General features: G+C 39.3%; 1 protein-coding gene across 12 annotated transcripts in view; it reads left to right on the forward strand.

Annotated features, from left to right (window-relative positions):
- Positions 1–23,334, forward strand: part of PPFIA3 (PTPRF interacting protein alpha 3) — a 511,511-nt gene that overhangs the window by 466,544 nt on the left and 21,633 nt on the right. For 9 of the 12 annotated variants that reach the window (XM_072427377.1, XM_072427381.1, XM_072427382.1 and 6 more), the window contains 2 exons: positions 8,667–8,842; positions 10,545–10,613. The exons of 2 other annotated variants lie outside the window; for them this stretch is intronic. In XM_072427377.1, the coding sequence (XP_072283478.1) occupies positions 8,667–8,842; positions 10,545–10,613 (245 nt within the window). The remainder of the gene's footprint in view (positions 1–8,666; positions 8,843–10,544; positions 10,614–23,334) is intronic. One more of the 12 variants, XM_072427384.1, reaches the window with a different exon arrangement.

Raw genomic sequence — 23,334 nt, forward strand, 5'->3', positions numbered from 1 at the left:
AATGCTAGTAAAGCCTACTTGATAATGTTGCTGAAATCTTTTCTGTGGGGGCCAATTTGTCCTCATATTTCTTGTGAGATGATTCGGTATAAAAGCCGTAGAGCTTAGGGAAAGCAACTAGGGATGAGAAGGTGGGGGGGGGGGGGTGAACAGAAAAAGTGTAGTATTAAATGTAGGTGTTTTTAGGGATAATAGCAATAGTTTTTAGTAGTAAATATTGTGGAATATTAAACTTACAGTAAGGGCCCTATTGTTGGGAATGGAAGATCCTTGGGATGACTCTTTAAAAAGACGCTTGGATGACGATTCCTAGGTGTTAAGAGAGAAGCAATATTTGTATTATTGTGCTGCAGGTGGTATTTTAAATATTATCCAGTAAATAGGGTAGTTGGGAATATATATGTAATATAATGTGGTGAAATTGTAACGATACGATTTGTACTGAGTATATAGGTCGTAGCGTTAATATATGGGAGCTTTGAGATGGGAAAAAGGAAAGGTTTATTACCATGTTATATTAATATAGATAGAGTAGTAATAGTAATAGTTAAATATCCATTATAGAGATAGTTGTTATTTAATCCTACCTGGTATAAGATTCAATATTTTTTTGCTGCAATAAAAGATGATAATGCAGTAATGTGTCAGCTGGGGAGTAGTGTCGACATGACATATAGCGCTCTGTTTGCTGAAAGGCAAAACCAGAGCAGCAATGAGCTAATGCAACAAAGTAACATTTTCTATATAGTGTAGAGGCGAAATGAAATTAACAAGTTTAAAACTCACTTTTGCGTGGTGGTATAGTGGTGGGTCACAGGTAGCCGTCCAAAGAAGGACTGGTCTACCTGCGGCTCATCCTTGCATGATTTGGTGAGGGTCACCCGCCGCGTGTGCGTAGCGTGCCTGCTTATAATTGTTTGTACAATAATTATATGTAAATAATTATATGATAATAATTATATAATATATCATATAGTTATTTATGTATCATTCTAAGATTAGTTGTCAAATCAGGGAAACAACCATGCAACCATGTAATCTCAATCATGCCATTATCAGTGTTTGTTTTTTATTATTATTATTATTATTATTATATTATTATTATTCTCATGCAAATGATCAGTGGGGCATTGAGACAGTATATAATGGTCCCCAGATAGAGTACCTATATATATTTTGATATAACATAATATTCAGATATGATAAGATTCTTAATATAACACTAATTCTTGCTGAAATCTTTTTTGGAGTTCCCCTTAAAGATATGAAGAATCTCCTTTAAGCAATTCTATTTCATTTTTTGATTCCTTTTTCTAGCTCCCCTTAAACATAATGAGTTACCCCTTTAAAGTCTCAAGTCCAAATCATTTTAACTTTAATCATGTTGAGCTCTCCCCAGGAGTATTTATATCCAGCTCTGATTTCACACAGAGTTCCCCTTTATGAAAGCGCCAACAGCCACACACCTAAAGAAACTAATAGTTTTCTAATTAGCCTAAAACCCTTACACCTATCTATCCCAACAAGTGAACGAGCGGGGGATATTGTGGGATGTTCGGGGAGATGTGTTGAACCTCTGCACATCTCACTCGGTGAGCCAAACCTGCGCCCTCCCGCCCACCTGTCACACCAGCGCATGAGCACCTCTCAACGAAGGGCGGAAGTTGACTTTCCCCAAACAATTATAGGCAGGCACACCGCCCACACGCGGCGCGCGACCTGCACTAACTCTTTTAAGGACGAGTCACGGGTAGATCAGTCCTCCTTTGGACGGCTACCTGCCAACCACCACTATACCACCACGCAAAAGTGAGTTTTAAACTTGTTGCATTGTTAATTTCATTTCGCCTCTACACTATATAGAAAATGTTACTTTGTTGCATTGGCTCATTGCTGCTCCGGTTTTGCCTTTCAGCAAACAGAATGCTATATGTCATGTGGACACTACTCCCCAGCTGACACATTACTGCATTATCATCTTTTATTGTAGCAAAAAACAATTTACCCTCATACGAGGTAGGATTAATTAACAACTATCTCGAAAAAGAGTATTTACCTAATTTTATTCGTACTCTAGCTATATTAATATAACATGGTGATAAACCTTTCTTTTTTCTTAGATCTCAAAGCTCCCATATATTATCTCTACAACCTATATACTAAGTACAAATCTACCTATCAAGGTATCGTTACAGTTTATTATCTTAAGCTCACCACATTATATCACATATATATTCCCAACAACCCTCTTTACTGGATAATAATAAAATACCACCAGCAGCATAATAATACAAATATTGCTTCTCTCTTAACACCTAGGAGTCATCATTCAAACGTCTTTTTAAAGAGTCATCCAAAGGATGTTCCATTCCCAACAATAGGGCCCTTAATGTAAGTTTAATATTCCACAATATATACTACTAAAAACTATTGCTATTATCCCTAAAAACACCTATATTAAATACTACACTTTCTCTGTTCACCCCCCTCTTCTCATCCCTGGTAGCTTTCCCTAAGCTCTACGGCTTTTATAACTGAATCATTTCAGTAGTAGGAGGACAAATTGGCCCCCACAGAAAAGGTTTCAGCAACATTATCAAGTAAGCTTTACTAGCATCAATCTGTTTATTCTAAAACCACTATATTGTTACAAATATTTTGATATCTGACTTTCTTTATTACTCACGACCCAAAAGGTCCCCCCAACAAACCCCTGAGGAAGCCTTATTAGGCGAAATGCGTCGAGTGTAAAAGGAAACTTTTGTTCTCTGAACAGGACCTAAACTACCTGTACCGTACACTTATTTGTTGCCTAGCTTAGTTCTTAGTTCTGTTAGCACTAGGACTCGCATTGGTCATCTTTGTCTAGTTTTATAAAATTTTTGATTGAAATAAACTTTGTTTTAACAAAAAACATTCCGTGCCCTAAAAAAGCCTGTCGTTTTTCTATCCCTAAAAACTCACGGTCTCATACAAAAGTACAAAAACAGCTTTTCACAAATTTTAAACTTGTGAGGTATACAGGCATATCAAGTTTAGAGGGAGATCATAAAGGTTGGTGAATGAAGACAAAAATAGGGGGGGATAAAGAGTTAAGGGTTATACAAGGGAGGGGGGTAGGAAAGGGTCAGGGTTCCCTGCTTGAATACATGATTATAATCTAACCACTAGTTGCGTTTAAGACCTGACACCTCTGAAAAGGAGCTCAACACTTTAAATATTTTGGACAAGGAGGTGAGAGGAGAAGTTATATATATTAGGCGTCATCAGCAAAAATTCGACATTTATGTTCCATAGGACAACATGGGATGCCCTTGATGGCAGGATTAAGCCTTACAGCTATTGCTAAGGGTTCAATTACTAAAGCGAAAAATGAAGGGTAGAGAGGGCAGCCTTGTCAGGTGCCTCTGCGGATCCTTTGTCATATTTTAGGAATTCTTACCTTATATAGCACAGGTCCACTATATTGGGAGATAAGTCAGCTACCTTAAAACATCAAATTCCAAGAGATTTGGTTTTGCCTTGTCTTTTGCTGGCTACTTCACCATAAAGTAAGTTTTATCAGTCATATATGTATCACCCTCTAAACATCCCCATCTAGACTGACTGTATTTGCATTATAGCTAACTAAACTTAATTACAATAACATACCTATTCATCATATCTTTTTATTACTTATATCACAATGAGTCTTACGGCTACACATATCATGATTATGTATTATTATTAATATTATCATTTTTTTTGTTTGCCACAATGTAAATATTTCTATTATGATGTACCTAGTATAAGTCTCTATATCCCCTGATGAAGCCGCTGTGTGAAACACGTTGGAAAACAAGACATCACTGACTTTTACAACATATGACATTAAGAATTGTAACGAATATTATGTACTTTGGGCTATATTACATTGTGTCTATTTAAGCCTGTTATGTTTGTTTTTGTACTTTTCCAAAACAAAAATTAATACAAGTTTATTAAGTTTGCACAACAAGTCTTCTTTCCTATTCACTCTCATCTATGCTAATTTAAGGCTTGTCAAACATCTAAACTGTCTCTAACTCTGGGGTTTCCTTTTCGGCTCCCCCATCTTTAGCATATGATGATATTGTTATCATTACTAATATCTATTTATTATATGTGAAATGCACTTGGTGTACATACTGTACCTCTAGACATGCTGTGATCTCTGACCTAGTCACACATCTCTCCCCTGTAGCACCTCACCCCTCCCTTCTGAGTCTTCCTTGGTATCTCTGACAGAACTCCACTGTCAGCGACTACTCCCTGCTAGATCAAGACACCATAGAAATGAGATTAATATTAATAATATTATTATTAATATTATTATTATTATTATTAAACTATTTATATAGCACCAACATATTACGCAGCGCTGTACAATAAATAGGGGTTGCAAATGACAGACTAACACAGACAGTGATATAGGAGGAGAGGATCCTGCCCCAAAGAGCTTACAATCTAGTAGGTGGGGGAATTTACACACAATAGGATGGGAGAGATGTAATGGTGGGAAGTAGTAAAAGCTTCAAAAGACAGAAAAAGATGGGTAGACAAGTTTGAAAAAATGGGGTTTGAGTGCTCTTTTAAATGAGCAGAAAGTAGGAGCAAGCTGAATAGGACTAGGAAGACCATTCCAGGGAGTTGGGGCAGCTCTGGAGAAGTCTTGTATCCATGCATGTGATGAGGTTATGAGTGAGGAAGCCATTAGTAGGTCATTGAAGGAGCGGAGAGAGTGGCTGAGGGAGTACTTTTTTACCAGGTCAGAAATGTAAGTGAGACAATACCTGTGGAGGGATTTGAAGGCAAAGCACAGGAGCTTGAATTTGATTCTAAGGTGAAATGGAAGCCAGTGTAGAGATCTGCAAAGAGATGCAGCGGAAGAGGAGCAGAGGGAAAGATGGATGAGTCTGGCTGCAGCATTCATAATCGATTAAAGAGGAGAGAGTTGGGTTAGAGGAATACCAGAGAGGTGGAGGTTACAGTAGTCCAGATGAGAGATAAGAGCGTGTACAAGGAGTTTGGTGGTCTCAGAGGACAGGTAGGGGTGGATTTTGTAGATGTTGCGTAGGTGAAAGTGACAGGACCTGGAAATGTTCTGAATATGGGGGGTATTGAGAGGGCAGAGTCAAAGGTGACACCAAGACAACGTGCCTGAGGGGAGGGCCGAATAACAGTGTTGTTAACAGTTAGAAATATGTGAGGGAGGGGTGATGAGTTCGGTTTTATCCAGGTTGAGTTTCAAAAATCCATCAGACATCCATGATGAGATGGCTGACAGGCAGCATGAGACCTTATCCAGGACTAAAGGCGACAAGTCAGGGGTGGACAGATAGATTTGAGTGTCATCAGCATACAGATGGTACTGTAAGCCAAAGGAGGATATGAGACTACCAAGAGAGGAGGTATACAGAGAAAAGAGAACCGGTCCAAGGACTGACCCTTGGGGAACACCAACAGGGAGGAGAGTGGGAGAGGAGGAATTACCATTGAATGAAAGTTAAAAGGAGCGTTTAGAGAGATAGGAAGCAAACCAAGAGAGAGCAGTGTCACTGATACCAATGGAGCGCATGATTTGTATTAGAAAGGGGTGATCAAAAGTGTCAAAAGCAGAGGAAAGATCAAGGAGAAGGAGTAGGGAAATGTTGCCGTGAGACTTGGCTCTGATAAGGTCATTGGCCACTTTAGTAAGGACTGTTTCAGTGGAATAGGCAGCTCGAAAGCCAGACTAGAGAGGCTCAAGGAGAGAGTTGGTGCTCAGGTAATCGAGAAGTCTTTTGTGGACAAGACATTCAAGAAGTTTGGAGACATATGGGAGAAGGGAAATAGGATGGTAGTTAGAGGGTAGGGAGGGGTCCAGTGAGGGTTTCTTCAGGATAGGGAGAATTATGGCATGTTTGAAAGCTGATGGGTATTTACCAGCAGAAAGAGAGAGCTTGAATAGTTCGGTCAGGGCAGGGGCCAGGGTGGAGGAATGGGCACGGAGTAGTTCAGAGGGAATTGGGTCAAGCGGACAGGTAGTAGATGGAGATGATGAGAGAAGAGACTTTGTCCACAATAACAGGGCTGAGGGAGGCCAATGATGATATACAGGTGGAAGGGGTGGGTATGATTGGAGTGGCCCTGTGAGCAGACACATCATGTCTAATTTTGTCTATTTTTGTCTATTTGTCTATTTTGTCTATTTTTGTCTGGATTAGCAAAGTAAGCTTGCAACAGGCTTGCATCAGCCTGCCACAGCATTTTGTATTCCATTTTAGGATTGTTTGAGATGTCCATTTATCACTCTTTATACACACAATCATTCATGGTCCAGCCATGTACATTTGTATCACAGAAACTTGCATACTCCTGGGATACATGACAAAAGTCTGGGGCATGCTCAGAAGGGGCCTATTGTAAAAAAAAATGCAGATCAGCATTTTTGTTTTTAAATTTTTGGGAAACGCATGTGTGTGATGTAGGAAGAAAAGCCAAGAAAAAGATGGTGGCACCTAGTGTATAGCCCGTGCTGGGATGAAGAAGGAAAACGCCACAGCGCAGGAATGACTTGTATAGAAGTGCAGAGGGTTTGATGGCTTTCCATCTGTAAAAGTAACTATAATTTCTCTTTATTTTGTGATAAGTCCGCTTAACGGACTGTTTAACGACTGAGAGCAAAGGTAAGTCTGAACCTCAGCTTACACAGGAAAAATAAAGAAATTCTAAAAATGTCTTTTTGCATTCTGAAAGAAAAGTAAATGAACTGTAAGTACAGTATGTACTAAAGAGGTGTGTAGAATTATCCTACCAAAGCCATCATTTGTACAATAGCTTGACAGTAACCAGTTGTAAAAGAGCTTACAGCTACCAGACTACATTACTGTAGGATGTGCTTCCTCTACCAGATTGTGCCACACAATTGGTTTCTGAGCTTACCTAGCTTGCTACATACGTAGTTTTAAAAACCTAATTACAAAAAAATAATAGTTGAAAAAAAATACATAAACACACACTGGGCTTACAGGTAAAAATGAAAACCACATCTAGTGATGCATGTGACAGTAAGATAAAAAGTTCTAAATCATTAATTCAAAAACTCATAAGCAGTAAAAATATTAAAGCTTCTTGAAATATTTTGAAAAATGTAGGTTATTGATGTTTTGTGAGCACACTAGGTTTTATGTCCTGACATAGTTGGTATCTTATTTTATTTCAATAAATCTAATCTTTTAAAGATAAATCTAGTTTTGGATAGATACAAATCTAACATGAGTTATAGGCTTCTCCTCCTGTACTAACAAAAAGCATCTATTACTGTTGGAGAAGAGTCCATCTTACCGCCTGTCTGATGAAATTGTTGTCAAGACAGATAGTCTTTAACAGTTCCCTAAAAAGCTGTGGAAATTTGATAGGGGTTCTAACCCTTTAACACTCCAACCCTTTTGCACATTGTAGCTGAATATGCACTTTAACGTGTGTGTATATATATATATTTAAATTTACACACAAATATTGTACAACATAAAACATACAACTGCCATCATTTTATGTCACAAGAGAAAACTGATCCAAATTTTTTTTATCCCCATTGAAACAAATTGATTGACTTTTAAGGGCTTTTTCCTTCCTCTGGATTAACTATGAATATGTGGTTTTATCTGGGATATGCTGGTTTCTCGTTTGTTTGGCAAATAATGTGAATTTAATTTGGATAAAGAAATAAAGGCCCCAGTGTGAAGAGGTTAAACCCTTCTCAGAGCAAATAAATACGACCCCAATCCCTTTTCTTCCCCTTTTTATGCATTCAAATTTTTTTAAATGCTTTGTGAAGTAGGTATACACTAAATAAACATAGGTCTACTCCCTGGGTCCCTCTCAAGATTTGTTTCTGGGTGTAGGACACCAGTATTACATTGATACAGATGTGCCCAAGTAGTCTGATCCCACTTGGTCCTCTTTTGCCAGTATTGTTACTGCAGACTTCTCTTCTAAATCCTGAGAGGACTTTATCGCTGCACAGTCAAGTAAGTGTCTCTATGGTACAGGCAATGACTGAAACACCTAAAGTAAGGCCTTGCCTCCTCTACACAGAAGATGAAAGATGTGCAAATTTAGGTGAGTTAAAGGACAATAAGCCAGCCTGAGACAGACTTACAAATTGATCCACAGAAGGAGAACCGGGAATAGTTAAAGCAGTTCATTATCTCTTGTAAGGCAGCCTGATTTCACCTAAATTTTTGCTTTTAAAGCTGCTATTTATATGCGGCATGGGACAATAGGAACATTTGGTCATAGCAATAGTAATAGAATGACACACAATTTTTATAATTGTTCTTTTGTCAGGAAAAATCAGTGGTTCTCAGACTCTCAGGTCTCATTATCTGGGCTACCTTATGGAGAGTGCTACAATTTAGAAGGAATTAATATCATTGCAAATAATGGACTAGTCATTTGTTTTTCAGAGGAATAAAATAAAATTATCACAAAGCAAAATAACTGTATGAAACATGTCTCTAACATGAGTACTTATTAGACCACATACTAGTTTATGAACAGTAAAGTCCAACATATTCACAAGTCACTACCATGGAAAAGGTATGTGTTCCTTACATTAGAAAAAAAACATGAACAGTAATATCTTCTTATGTGTTCTTCTGCAGATGTCATGGTCTGGTCCAATGAGCGAGTAATGTGCTGGGTTCAGTCTATAGGACTGAAGGAATATGCCAATAACTTGCAGGAGAGTGGAGTACATGGAGCGCTTATTGCACTAGATGATACATTTGACTTTAATGATCTAGCATTGCTGCTACAGATCCCAACGCAGAACACCCAGGTTAGTGTATTAGACTTGCAACATTTGATTAGTGTATGGAGGGCAGAACATTGAGAAAAATGTATCAAAGTTTTATCACCAAAAAAATCTCAACGAACTAGATTTAGGATGTTTATTTTGTCAGACCAGGTTTGATATAACTAAATTTATATATGTATAGTAAATATAGTACAAGCACTTGTACTATTGTACTAGGAAATCATTAGTACTTAGATGGAACAAAGAATAAAAAGGTGAAAAGCACATAATAGTTATTTATCATACACAGTGTGCCTGATTTATTAAAGCTCTCCAAGGCTGGAAATAATACACGTTTATCAGTAAACCTGGGTGATCCAGCAAAGCTGGAATCGATTTCTTAAGTCATTTGTTATTTGTTAGCAAATTTTTTCAATCCTGGACCAGATCCATTCCAGGTTTGCTGGTTAACCCAGTTTCACTGATGAAAGAATATATTCTCCAGCCTTGGAGAGCTTTAATAAATCAGGCACAATGTTTAGAAAACTAAATAAAGTCTAGTAAAGCTAAGTTCAGATTGGTGGTATTTTACTGCCCCCAGGCTTCTACTGCCAAACACTGTGTCCAAGATTTGCAAGAGGCCTTAGCTTCTGTGCTTTTTTTTTACCCATTTGCAATCATCTGTGCTGACATTTGGAAGAATATGCAAAAAGCAGTAACCCTGAGCCACACTCGGGGTAGCTAAAAACAATATAAAAAACACACTTACCTTTTTCCATCGCGTCCTCCTGCATCCTGCCCAACGGATCTCATCCTCTTCTTGGGATCTTCAGCTGGCGAGTGCAGTGACGTTCCCGGGGTTTCCCCGGGGATGTCGGTGTGTGTGGGAGACGCGGCGGGAAATTCAAATAATTTTGTATTGGATTCAATACAAAATAGCTGTATTGAATCCAAAAAAAGTAATCCTTGTATAATATATATATATATATAATTATACTATATATATATATATATATATATATATATATATATATATATATATATTATACATGCTACTGTACAGTTTTATTACAGTTTTCTGTATTTTTATGCACCATTGTTTTAACAGATTTTTTTTTATTTAAAGTTTATTATCAAAATTATTAAACATTGGACATATTTCGGTGAGCTATGCCTAAGAGTTATAGGTGTCAATGTAAAATAAATTTCCATGCAAACAATGTAACGCTTTTTGTGTAAAAAAACGGACAGAATTAGAACGCCAGGGGATTAAATATATAGATCTTGAGCAAGGCTTTAAATTGGAGCAAGGTAACTCCTAATGCCTACAGTGCAATGTATGTGTCTCTTTGCAGAACACATGCATTGTCTTGTAAGATGCAAGATTTGTCTTGTCTTGCCGGTAACATCTTGCAGAAGTAATGAAAGCACAGTAACAGCATGCTCAGTTGTTTTTTGAAGGACAACAGATGTAAGCAGGCACCTTTTGGCATCTGCTGTTTGTCGTTTCAAATCCTTTGTTAAAATAGTATCAGGCTGCCTTGGAAGACACAAATAGGTTGCCAAATGGATAAACAAATATTATTTTATGACATATGAATATATATATATATATATATATATATATATATAGGTTCTGCTCAGAATGTACAGTCTGTCTGTTGATTGAAAGTTCAATCAATCTTTTAATTGAATTAAAAGAAACTTTGGATTGTTTCATTGATGTTTTGTATTTTTTTATTAGGCTCGACAAGTGTTGGAAAAGGAATTCAGTAGTCTCATTTCGATGGGGACAGAACGGCGTTTGGATGAGGTTAGCAATGCATAACTGCACATACTCCAAACATGTAAATACTATCAAAGATGCAAACATTATCCTACCATTTTGGCACCTATAAGAAGTATGCAGAACATGCAACTTTGTGGGTAGCCTTGCTTTTTAAAAATATTTCTCTTCTGTTAAATAACTGTAATAAAAACATATAACTGCTGCATGTCATTTTGTCATCCACTGTTAACAGTGGTAGATGTAGCCAGCAATGGGCCCTCTGCAGAACTGACCTATGGAGGCCCCTTGTGCAGCAGCACACTACGCCCCATTGTTGCAAATTTTTTTTTCCCAAATTAATGTGATTTAAAATAAATAGAAGAGCTAAAGAAAAAAAAAAACAAAGCAGGAGAATGTTGTGAAATCAAAATCCACCAAGGCATTCGTTTGTTACACCACTGTTTCAGAAAACCGATAAACCCGGTGAAAAGTCTGGGTTGGACCAGACTGGGCTAAGCGGGCCTGGTACTGATGTTATTTTAAATTTGCGGGCTACTGTTAAAAAAATCCTCAGTGAAGTACCTAGAAATGGGTGGGCTAAAAGTTTTACATGCAGATTTCTTCCCTGGAGCCATGGGGTTAAGTCAATCTTTTGATTGTATGTTAGCCTGCCAATCAATTACCCTAGTGACATGACAGGCCCAATAGTACTTGCGGACATCCGGGAGTCCCATACCTCCTCTGTGTTTCACTGCTGCTAGAAGAAGGAATTCAATTCCCTGGGGGTTTTGACCCCATAAAAAGGCCCAGAAGATTGTAGATAGGGATCTAAAAAAGAAAAATAATCTGGTAAATAAATGGGTATTGTTTGCATCAGGTACAAGAGTCTCTATAAAAATATTAATTTTACGGATGGCAGCTCTCCAAATCCACAACCAGGTTGCTATGGTAATGACAAACTGGATTAACATAAACCAACACAAACCAACCCAAAGAACGCACACTGTGTTCACAGAGGCTTATAGTGGGCAGTGGTGTTCAGGACAGGTTCTCCTTAAACGGCCAGAGTGACCAATGACCTTGCGCCACCTGATGCCATTTGATAGAAGGGTAACTGAATCCACTGCGGCCAATTCACGCGGGGAACTTAAACTAACTATGTCCCACCCCGCGGCAGGCAGCTGAGTGCCACACCCTCGGGGGGGTACAAGAGGCGCACGTGGTAGCGCGCACTCCTCTTCCCACAGCACCCCTGGGGCTTGCTCTACTTTGCACATCCACAGGAGTGCTGAGAACAGGACATTCAGAAATCACATCCATAGAGATGCTGGGGATGCCGCCTGGCCAAACAGTAGTTCGGCTAGAACGGATCCCTCCACCTGCAGAGAGGGACATGCTGTGAGCAGGGCAGCAGCCTCGGCCATGCTGCCTGCTGCAGTGGAATCTCCCTCTGCGGCTGGGATCCCCAGGCTCGCAGAACAGGTAAGTTCCTTACAGCGATCTGTTAAAAAGAGTGTGAATACACTGGAGAGCTTTTAAGTCAATGCATAGCAACCCAAGGGGTTCCTTTGTGCTATGAGCAATTTGGACCTCTCAGGTGAGTTACTGCTAAAACCAAATATCTTTCTGGCTGTGTGTAAGGGTGACATACTTCCAACTGGCCAGCAATTTAAGACGGATCCTTCCTAGTGACTTTCACGCTAATATATTGCAAGCTGTGAAAATTTAAGCAGGTGTTCCATAAAGACCTGAACATTATTTTAAGCATCTCATGCCTCATAATAAAAAGGTTGAGAAAGCTTACCCAGATTAATGCTCCTCATTATTTACTTCACATCTACCATAATAAACAAGCCTAACCTGGTAACTGTTCCTTACTTTTGATGCTGTTCCATTGCCTAAGTTCCCAGCTATACTGACCTCTATGTACCTGTATTTCCACTGCTTATTTTATTACAATCATTTTTATTAATTTTTAAACAAATATACAAATTTACACATTATACAAAGAAAGAAAACAAAAAACAATAACATTGTCCTATTTGGACTTTTCTGTTAACCGTACATTATAAAAATAGGTCAGTACATACCAATAAACAACAGTGCTATTACATAATAACCGTAAACCCCATTCTTTTTGGCCATCTGAAGAACAGTGAAAAAAGACAGGTAAATGATTTTTAAAAACTCTACCCAACAATAAGACATCCAAAAAGAATCTTATTCCTTAAAAATAGCCTTATATTTTTGTGTTGTGTTATATAACTTTATGTGTCCAATCAACCCATATAGAATAGTCTCTTTATTATGCAATCTTCAGTGAGAATTAAAAAATATTAATCCTATTATAATTCAATTTCGATTTAAAATTTTCAATTCAAATAGTGGCAATGCTATTATCTTTATGAATACATTATCTTTAATAAATTGTGTTTATCTTTACATATAAAATTAACCCATAAATCATGCATAATTAAATCTGACCTTAACTCATAAGACTACAGAATAACAAAAACAAGATATGGCAAGACACATTAGGAAAAGGGAAAGTCATACCAGATACATTTCATTATTTTATTGTACCTAAATATTCTAAATAAATGAACACACTTTCTTCCATGGTTCCCTTATCATTTCAAATTTGTCTAAAGTATTCTTAAGAATATGGATCATTTGATCATTAGTCATAATCCAATCCATTTTAGCTTTGAATGGGTCCATTCTCATATCAGGGGATTTCCAAGATTTAGCTAGGGTGATCCGAGCTGCCAAAATCATCAGTTTCAAATGCTATTAGATCACATCTGCTAAATAACGCCATCTCTATGGTAGCTTTTACTGTTCTTTCCATCACCCGCTACACTTTATCGAAGATTTTATCCCAAAAGATTAGGGTAGCAGGGCAGGACCACCACATATGTAATATTGTACCATTTGTCCCACATCCTCTAAAACATAAAGGAAATGTTGAGGGATGAATTTTGGATATCCTTTCAGGAACCAAGTACCAACAAAGCATAACCTTGTAATTAGCTTCAACTAAAGCTATATTTAATGATATTTCTGATAGTGAATAGGCCATATCATTCCATTCCTCTCTAGTAAAAAATGTATCTAAGTGTTTGTTCAAGGATTCCATGTATTTCAACTTATTTACTGTTAATATTAAGGTGCCATATGTTATTGAAATTTCCTCCTTCCTCTCTATTGCTGATCTACAAGATCTTTCAAAAGGTTTAAGGTTTAGAGGGCGCTGAACTCGGCGGATTTTTGAACATACAAAGGATCTAATTTGTCTAAATTGGATAAATTCTTTATTAGGAAGTGAAGTTCCAAGAGTTCCAAACTTAACATATCACGTTTGTCTACAATATCATAAATAAACTCAAATCGATTGTTTCACCACCAATAAAATCGTGTTCTATCTTCCCCTGGGGAAAATTCTGGGTTATTCCATAGGTGTAAAAGGGACATATTCTGAGCACAAATTTGGTATAAATTTAGTCTTATCCCACAGTATCAAAGAATGGTTTAATGTTTGACATCTCCTAAATTGTGTTAATTTCTTTAGGATCCACATTAAGGATGCTGGACTTCCTCTTGTGGTAGCTGACTCTTCAATTTCTACCTATTGTGGTCTAATACCTCGCAAAATAGATTGTGAGAGTTGTGATATTTGGGCCGCTAGGTAATAACGCTTAAAGGATGGTACTCCCAAACCTTGAGTCTTAGGTGTCAACATAGTTTGCCTCCGGATCCTACTAGATTTGCTTCCCCATAAAAAATGTATGACCTCATTCTGCAGATTATCTATATATGGGGGAGATACCAGGATCGGTAATGTTTGAAACAAATATAGGATGGGGGGGAAAATTTATCTTGATTACCGCTATTCTACCCAACCAAGAGGAAGGTGTTATTTATGTTCTTTGTTTAGATCCTCAAAGATTTTTTTGAAGAAGGGGATATAATTTGCTTGAAATAGTGAGTTATATGTGGGAGACAATTGAATCCCTAGATATTGAAGGGTTTGGGCTTCCCAACTAAATTTGAAATTATCTTTTACCTTTTCAACTTTCTGAATTGGCAAATTGATATTCAATGCTTGTGATTTAGCACGAGTAACATGTAGTCCAGATATTACTGCGAATTCGCCCAAGATTTTAAACAAGTTGGGTAGGGTAATATGAGGGGAAGAAATGTCATCAAGATGTCATCAGCGAATAAAGCGCACTTATGTTCCTGCGTACCACACCATATTCCCCTAATATCTGGATGTTCCCTAATTGCTATCGCCAGGGGTTCTATTACTAAAGCAAATAAAAGCGGAAAAAGCGGAGATCCTTGCTGTGTTCCCCTCTTAATGTTAAAATTAGATTAGAGTTAAAGCCTCCCAACGCTTGATTTGCTATCGGATTATTGTATAGTGCCTTCAGTATTTTTACAAAATAGTTTACAAATCCCATTATAGATAAAACCTTAAACATATATGTCCAGGAAACACTGTCAAATGCTTTCTGAAGGTCTATGGCCAAAAGCATCACTTCTCTCTTATTCCCTCCATCCCAATTTGCATGTACTACTGTTATTAAATTTATTGTACGTTTGGTTTGATCAGATGCCTGTCTAAAAGGGATAAACCCTACCTGGACCAAATGGATATATTCCCCTATAAAAGAGTTCAGTCGCATCGATAAGATCTTGGTCAATAATTTCAAATCACAGTTAATTAAAGATATTGGTCTATAATTAGTCACATCTGTGGTGTCCTTTCCCGGTTTTGGTATCACACTAATATAGGTTTGATTGGCTTCCTCAAGTAAAGGGTTGCCTGCACGAATGTAAATATCATGTTGGACTAAAGAGCCGCTATCTTTCCACTTTTTCTCTTATGTACTATTGGCTCGGCAACCACTCTAGTGGTATTTTCTATCCTTATCCTTGCGGGATTGGCTTCCTCTCCTCTATTTTAGGGGAATTATAGTAATGAAAAGCCTTTGTTTTTCATTGTGGGTCAAGACTGCTATAGGTAGTGGTGGATTTTGAGTTTTCTTTAAAGGTTCAGTCATCTCTAAAACAAGTCGAAAAAAGTAATCGTAAACGTATTCCTATTTAAGTGTCTAAAAGAACAGACCAGAAACGAGAGGTAGGGGACACAATAGGACAAAAACAACATAAGACCACATAAAACAACAAAAAAAAAAAATTCTAATTTTTCAAGTTCTCAGGTTCAAGCAACCCCCTAATTCTCTTATTTACCTCTGGGGGTATGACCCCCACACAAGTATCCCAATCCATAAGGACATATCTTTGTCCCATAATTATAGGGAGAAACCAACAGGTGTCTCGCTACAAGTTACTCCCTGTCAGTAATACTCCCTACAGTGAGGTCATGTATTACCCCCCAGCTCTTCCGGCCTTCTTCAGATATAATTATATTACATAATTAGTTCTGACAGCCCCACTAGTTTTCATAGTCGGATATATCACTGTAAGTTACCCTTTTAGTTACACTGACTAATAAACATTTCTTACTTATAGTTTATACAAAATATTATTTACACCCCATTTCCTCTAACATGTCAGAAAATCAGATGACATTCAATTAAAATTTCCTCGTAATTCACTGTTTTTCAACAGATTTTAGTCCTTTTTAGAACATTGGCCAACCTTTTGCCATAGCGTATAAAGAGACTTGATCTGTTTTCGCTAAGTATGGTTGAGCAGATAAAGAGGATAATATATCAAGCTTGTGTAATAACTGTTCCCCTTCTTCATGGGAAATAAAAGAGAATATCTTTCCTTGATGTTAAAAAACAAAGCGAAATGGATAGGCCCAACGATACTTTATCTTTTGGGCACTAAGAGCCTGAAGTAGAGGTTTCAGAACTTTCCTGTGTTATATAGTAAAAGGTGAAATATCAGAAAAATTTGAACTGGAACTCCTTCCATCATCACTGAATCAAGTCCTCTTAAAACCTGCATTAACATTTCTTTTGTAGAGTAATAGTGAAGCTTTACTGTTATGTCCCTAGGGGACCATCCAATTTAGGTTTCGTCAATGCTCTATGAATGACTTCAGAAATGTCAGGCAATTTTCCCTTTATAAATTGCTTAACCACAGCTGATATATCTTTAAATGACTCTGGTAAGCCTCTGATGCGAAAATTGGCTTGTCTAGAACGGTTTTCCAAATCATCAATTTTGTACTGTAGCTCTTCTATCTTGGCTTCCAATATAGATATCTGCTGTACATTTTGAGAAACTTTAAAGTTAGTATTGTCAAGGCTTTGCTCCATGGCTTCTATTCTACTTTCAATCCCCTGTATGTCATTTCCGAACTAAGTAGTAATAGATATAGATGTTTTTGCCAGGTCAGTATGTAAAGTGTGCATATAGTCTTGATTCACTTTCAGAACAGGCCTTTCCTCTATGGGATTGTAATCAGCAGACAACATAGATTCTCTATTGCTCATAGAGGAAGGAGCAGGGCTGTGTAATAGTGATTGACCCTGGGAAATAGGCTCCTTCTGGGATAAACCCAGAGAGTCTGAACCCTCCAAGGAAGTCTCCACGGACAAAGGTGGAGAAGTCCCCTTCAATTCCCCTGCATCCGTGCCCCTTTTTTTACCCTGGCCAGCCTTCTGCACTCCTGATAGTTCCACTTGTGGTGATTGCATTGTGTGAGACAGAGCTCGGCATTCTGCCATTTTAGCCTGTTCCTGAGGAGTCTGCGGTCAGGAGACCAGATCTTTTGTTCTTCCTGTGTCTTTCCCACCATGGCATGGAGGAGGAAAGGGTTGCTATTGCTGCTGCCTCCTTTGATGGGGCCACTTTTTAACTTTTTTCCAGATCTTTCCTGGATCATACTGCAACAGCACTGCCTTTTACAAATCCCTGTTGACTCTTTTGCAAGACAATTCTATTTTCTACTATTGGGGTTTCCCCTTCAGCCTCACTGCTCATAAAGAAGGCAGGTTCGCACTATCCTGAGGATATACAGAAATATTACCAAGATTTTGATATTCCCTGTCCAACTCTGAAAGTTGGGACTTTCTTTCAACACCTGTTCTCTGACAAGCTCCATGTAATTTGGTCTCCAGACCCATTTGCACCCCACTTTCTGGTCCTTCTGCGTCCAGTGGCTGTTTGACCCACCATTGTTGTTACAGAAACTCTCTTCTTGGACTCTTCTGGGATTACTTGTTGACCTTGCTCCCCCTTCTGAACAGCGCTGCTTGGGACTTGTCGTGTTATTTGTGTTAGAATACTTTTAGTATTTATATAGCATAGATTTTGTTCCCCTTTACGTTATGTGGGGAGTTGTTTGGTATTGTGTTTGTTTCCTCTGACAGGAAATACCAAAACCTGGGGGGGAAAGTTAGTGCGTCCTATACGACAAATGTGTTAAAAAAAATATTTAAAATATTATACTCACCCGATACCCGATCCTGCGTGTGTCTGGCTGCAGCGTGTCTCTCTTCTCTCCTCTGCCAGCATCGTGTTTTCTCCTGTCTGTAAAGCAAAGCGAAAGAAGCCGGCACAGCGCCACCTGCTGTTCCCTGTCCTAACTGCCGTACAATAGAAAAAAAGCACAGAGTGATCGGAAGGGGAATTTGAATGACAGAGTGAACAGAAGGGGAGTTTGAATGACACAGAGTGATCAGAAAGGGAATTTGAAAGGTACAGAGTGATCAGAAAGGGAATTTGAATGGCACATGAGTGATCAGAAGGGGAATACTGGTATGAATGGCACATGAGTGATCAGAAGGGAAATAATCTTTCAGAATCTTTTTTTCTAGATTTTCCTCCTTTAAAATTGGGTGCGTCTTATATTCCGGAGCGTCTTATACGGCGAAAAATACGGTACTATTTTTCTTCCCATTCTTGGGTATTGTCACGGCTCCACAGGGCAAAGTGGTGGACTCTCTGTGTCACCAACCCATGGCAGGGTCTTAGCCGTAGCTTGGTTTACTCCGGAGCCTCTAGAGCTGAGGTTGATGTGCGGCGAGCTGCTGCTAGGTTGCGGCCCCCGTGCCCGCCAAGGCAGGTGACTGCTAACTAGCAGTAACAGAAACGTAGTGCCAGAGCGAGAGCCAAAGAATAGTTGAACAAGCTACAAAGGTCAGGGCTGGGAGCAATCAGGAGTCGTCAGGAAACAAGCCGGGGTCAGTACACGGATAGATCAGGAACAGAACGCACAAATTGGAGCAGTAGAAACCTGGGAGCAGAACAACAAGGAACTCCTTGCCTAGGCATCTTTCTGTTGCCAGCCACTTCCTTAAAAACAGGTTGTCATGTGATGAGACTGGGTCATGTGACCCGCAGACACCAGCAGAAAGAGTGCTGGTGACAAGACCGTCTCAGATGTTGTTCACATGCCTGCCAGCAGATGGAGTCTGCGGAACACTCCAGTCCTCTGAGGCAAGGGAGCAGCTGATTGAGAGTCACCTGGACCAGAAAGTGTGCGGAGAGTTGGATACAGAAGCAGAGTTGGTGGTGGCAGCAGGGGAGTGAAAATTGGGTGAGCCAGAAGGAGGCACAGATGCCCTAAACTTACGAGGATCTGTGACAGTACCTCCCCTCTTAGGGCCCCTGCCACCCCGAGCCTTCCCAGGTTTGTCAGTAAACCTGGCATGGAATTCCCTGAGTAAGCGGGGAGCATGGAGGTCTTTTAGAGGGATCTAGGAACGTTTTTCTGGACCATAGCCCTTCCAATGAACCAAGTATTGTAAGCAACCTTGGACAAGCCTGGAATGCAAGATTTGTTCAACCTCGTACTCTTCTTGTGAGACGGAACAGGGTCAGGAGGGATGCACTTAGAGAACCTGTTAAAGACAAATGGCGTGAGCAGGGAAACATGGAATGAGTTTTGGATCCTAGAAGACGGAGGCGGTTTCAACTTGTAAGTGACAGGGTTGACTTGGGACAAGACAGGAAACAGACCAATGAATCGGGGATTGTTCAGCCCACGGCAGGAGTTCTGACCAGTCATCTTGCTGGGAGTAAGAAAACATAGAGATTTTTCTGGTGCCTGATTTAATTCTCTATGTTTTCCCATTGGTCTGAGGGTGATAAGCTGAAGAGAAGCCCAACTTGATCTCTAGAAGGCGACAAAGAGCAGTCCAGAAGCGGGAAGTAAATTGTACTCTGCAATCTGAGACCATGTGGGAAGGCAAGCTGTGTAATCCAACGATTACCTTGAGGAAGATCTTCGCCAAGGTCGAGTCAGATGGAAGGCCAGGTGGAGAAATGAAATAGGTCATTTTGGAAAACTGATCAACCACAACCCAAATTGTAGTGAAACCATAGGAGGCTGGAAGGTCGGTAACAAAGTCCATAGAGATGTGTGACCAGGGTTGTTTCAAAGTTGGAAGCAGAAGTATAGGACCTGAGGGAAACTTCCTTGGCACCTTTTGTCGGGCACATTCGGTACATGTAGCCACAAAGTCACATCACATCTTGTTTCAGATCTGGCCAACAGTACTTACGGCTAATCAGTTCTAAAGTCTTCTGTTGCCCGTGATGCCCAGCAAACTTAAAGGGTATGCCCCCATCAAAGGATCAATGGGCGCTGGCCTTTTTGAACAAAGGTTTTTCCTGGAGGAACTAGAACCAGCCAGACTGGGGCTGTGTGCTCATTCCACTTCAGGGTTCTCCTTCTCAAAGTAATGAGAAAGGGCATCTGCCTTTACATTTTTGGAACCCGTCGATAGGTGAGCAGGAAGTTAAATCTTGAGGAAAAAAAAGTGTCCAGTGGGCTTGACGGGGGTTTAAACATTGTGCAGTCTAAAGGTATTTCAAATTTTTGTGATCAGTGTAAATGGGTACTGGGTGGTGAGCTCCCTCCACCAAATGGAACCATTCCTCCCGGTCTCCTATAGCATAATTTCTCTCAGCAGGAGAGAATTTTTTTTAAAAGAACCCGCAGGTCTTGAGATTGCTGGAAGCATTCTTAAGAAAGAAGGGCACCAACCCCAACAGAAGAGGCATCCACTTCCAAAAAGAAAGGCTGAGAAGTGTCTGGGAAAACCAACGCAGGAGCAGAAGCAAAAAAAAAAAAAAAACTAACTTCAGTAGTTGAAAGGCCTGGAGAGCCTCCGATGACCAGGCTTTACAATCGTTCCCTTTCTTTGTTATAGATATGATGTGCGTAATGAGCGAAGAGTAGTCTTGGATGAACTGCCGGTAGTAGTTGGCGAAGCCAAGAAACCCCTGGATCGGCATCAGCCCAAGAGGTTGTGGCCAGTCTAGGACGGCCATAAGTTTGGAAGGGTCTAACCGCAAACCCTCAGCTGACACAATATACCCCAGGAATGGGACTTCAGGGAGCTCAAAGAGGCATTTCTTAGCCTTTGCATACAGTCTGTTTTGCTAAAGCCGTTGCAGGAGTACACCAGAATATCATCCAAATAGACAATCACGTAGACATAAAGTAGATCCTGGAAGACATAATACAGACATAAATTTATAAATTCATAAAATCTTGGAATACTGCAGGAGAATCGGAGAGCCCGAAAGGCATAACCAGGTATTCATAGTGTCCGTCTTGGGTTTTGAAAGCTGTCTTCCATTCATCAACCTCACAGATGCAAAATAAATTGTAGGCACTTGCAAATCTGCAAATCTAGCTTGGTGAAGACAGATGCTCCTTGGAGACGATCAAATAATTCAGAGGTCAGAGGCAAGGGATACTTATTTTTTTTTTAATATAATTTTTATTAAAGGTAAGATAACGAAACACATATACAAATTAAAACAATAAGGTTTTTACACAAAAAAATAGTTTGCACATAACATACAATCATCTGCAACCAAGAATAGTATAAATACTATCAATCTACGCTACAGAAATAAAAGCAGGTGAATTGTGTACAATTTTAGATATGGGATACTTAATTTTGACCTTGATCTTGTTTAGACCTTAATGCAGGGACGTAAGGACCATCCTTTTTCCTGAAAGAAAAAGAATCCAGCCCCCGCTGGTGAAGAAGACATACGAATGAAGCCCCTTGCCGAATTCTCTTGGATGTATTTCAACATGGCTTTAGTCTCCAGAATAGAGAGAGGGTAGACTCTGCCACGAGGAGGAGAAGAACCAGGGAGGAGGTCAAAAGCACAATCGTAAGGGCAATGTGGTGGTAGAGTCTCAGCCTGCCTTTTGCAAACAATGTCTATAAATTCCCAGTATTGTTTGGTAAGCCAGGGACAGGACATGTGGCTGAGGAGAAAACCTGTGTAGGATGTGTTTTCCTTCCCCTCACTATATGGAAATATATGTAGTTGTTTTAAAGGTGAACCACCTCTAGATAATATTCAATAAGTAAGTGGGTGGAGAAAAGGAAGAGGTTTGAGGCTCAGAGATTATCATGCAAAGAGTGAAGTATATTGATTGAATATTCTATACATAAACCATCTAATACACAAAAACAAATAATGTTTTTTTCTGTCCTGCTGACACTTCACAAGACAAAATATATGTACATACTATACATAGTGATGCGTTTCACCACGTTGGGTTTCCTCAGGGATATAAATTAATGCGTGCTTAAAGGTCTACATGTATAGAGATACAACATGTCAGGGATGTATAACATAATATGATCTAAATCAATATGTATGCATTCTTAAAATAGTAAATCAAATCAAAATAATCAAAGTCATATATATACAAATAAGGTGTCCAAGACAATAACAGTGGATAATAATTACCAATAATTATGGGACCAATATTGTATATGCTATATGTATATGTAGTATATGTGTTGTTGGAATAACTTTCCCAAATGATTCCTTGATATTCCTGTTTGTATACTTCTAAAATACCTTTCAGTCAGTACTTGAGGCTGAAAAGAAACTGCAGCCATGAATCGGACTTCAAACATGAAGCTAAATAATTACAAGAAATACTTTTGCTTAGAGGCTACTCCAAAACCTTACTGAAAAGAGCCATAAAATATGAAAGAAAGGACCTTCTTTCTAAAAAAACAGACACAAAATACAGACTGATCACCACATACAATGAAAACCACAAACTGATTACCAACACCCTTACCCAGATTTGGCACATTCTTCTAGCCGACCCCAAAGTCAGCAAATTTCTCAGTAACAAACCACAAATTACCTATAGAAAATCAAAATCACTGAAAGACCATTTAATTTCTAGTAATTTTCAACCTAACCTTGAAGATGAGCCTACTCATACTCTAACCACTAAAGGTACATTCAAATGTGGACACTGTAGCCAGTGCGTATGGATCAAGGAATCATGTACGATTACCCTACCAAATGGTATTAACCACAGACTGAATACATACATTGATTGCAATACCAAAGGTGTAGTTTATATAATTACTTGCATTTGCGGTTCCTTTTATATAGAAAAAAAAATGGTAAGACCCCTAAAAAGAGGATTTACGAACACAACCCTGACTGTCACTGGGACTTGCAGGGGATGGGGGCGCCACTGCTATATGGCGTTAAGGCTTGCGTGCAGTACACTCTGCACTGGCCATCCCGTCCTCTGTATGATCCGCCCCTTGCTAGGACGGATCACCCAATGCACAAGGAGGGGGAGGATACACTCACATGGAGGGGGTTGAGAAATGCCTGCCCACCACTCTCCCCTCCTCCCACATGCTTTTAAAGACGCCACTTCTGGCGCACTTTCATCACAACAGCCATGCAGGTTTCTACATTTCTCCATCCCCATATGCTGGCCACTGTAAGCAGGCTGCTGCATCTCTCCATCTCAACACTGCTGATC

Source organism: Pyxicephalus adspersus, chromosome 11, assembly GCF_032062135.1.
Source record: "Pyxicephalus adspersus chromosome 11, UCB_Pads_2.0, whole genome shotgun sequence".
NCBI lineage: Eukaryota > Metazoa > Chordata > Amphibia > Anura > Pyxicephalidae > Pyxicephalus > Pyxicephalus adspersus.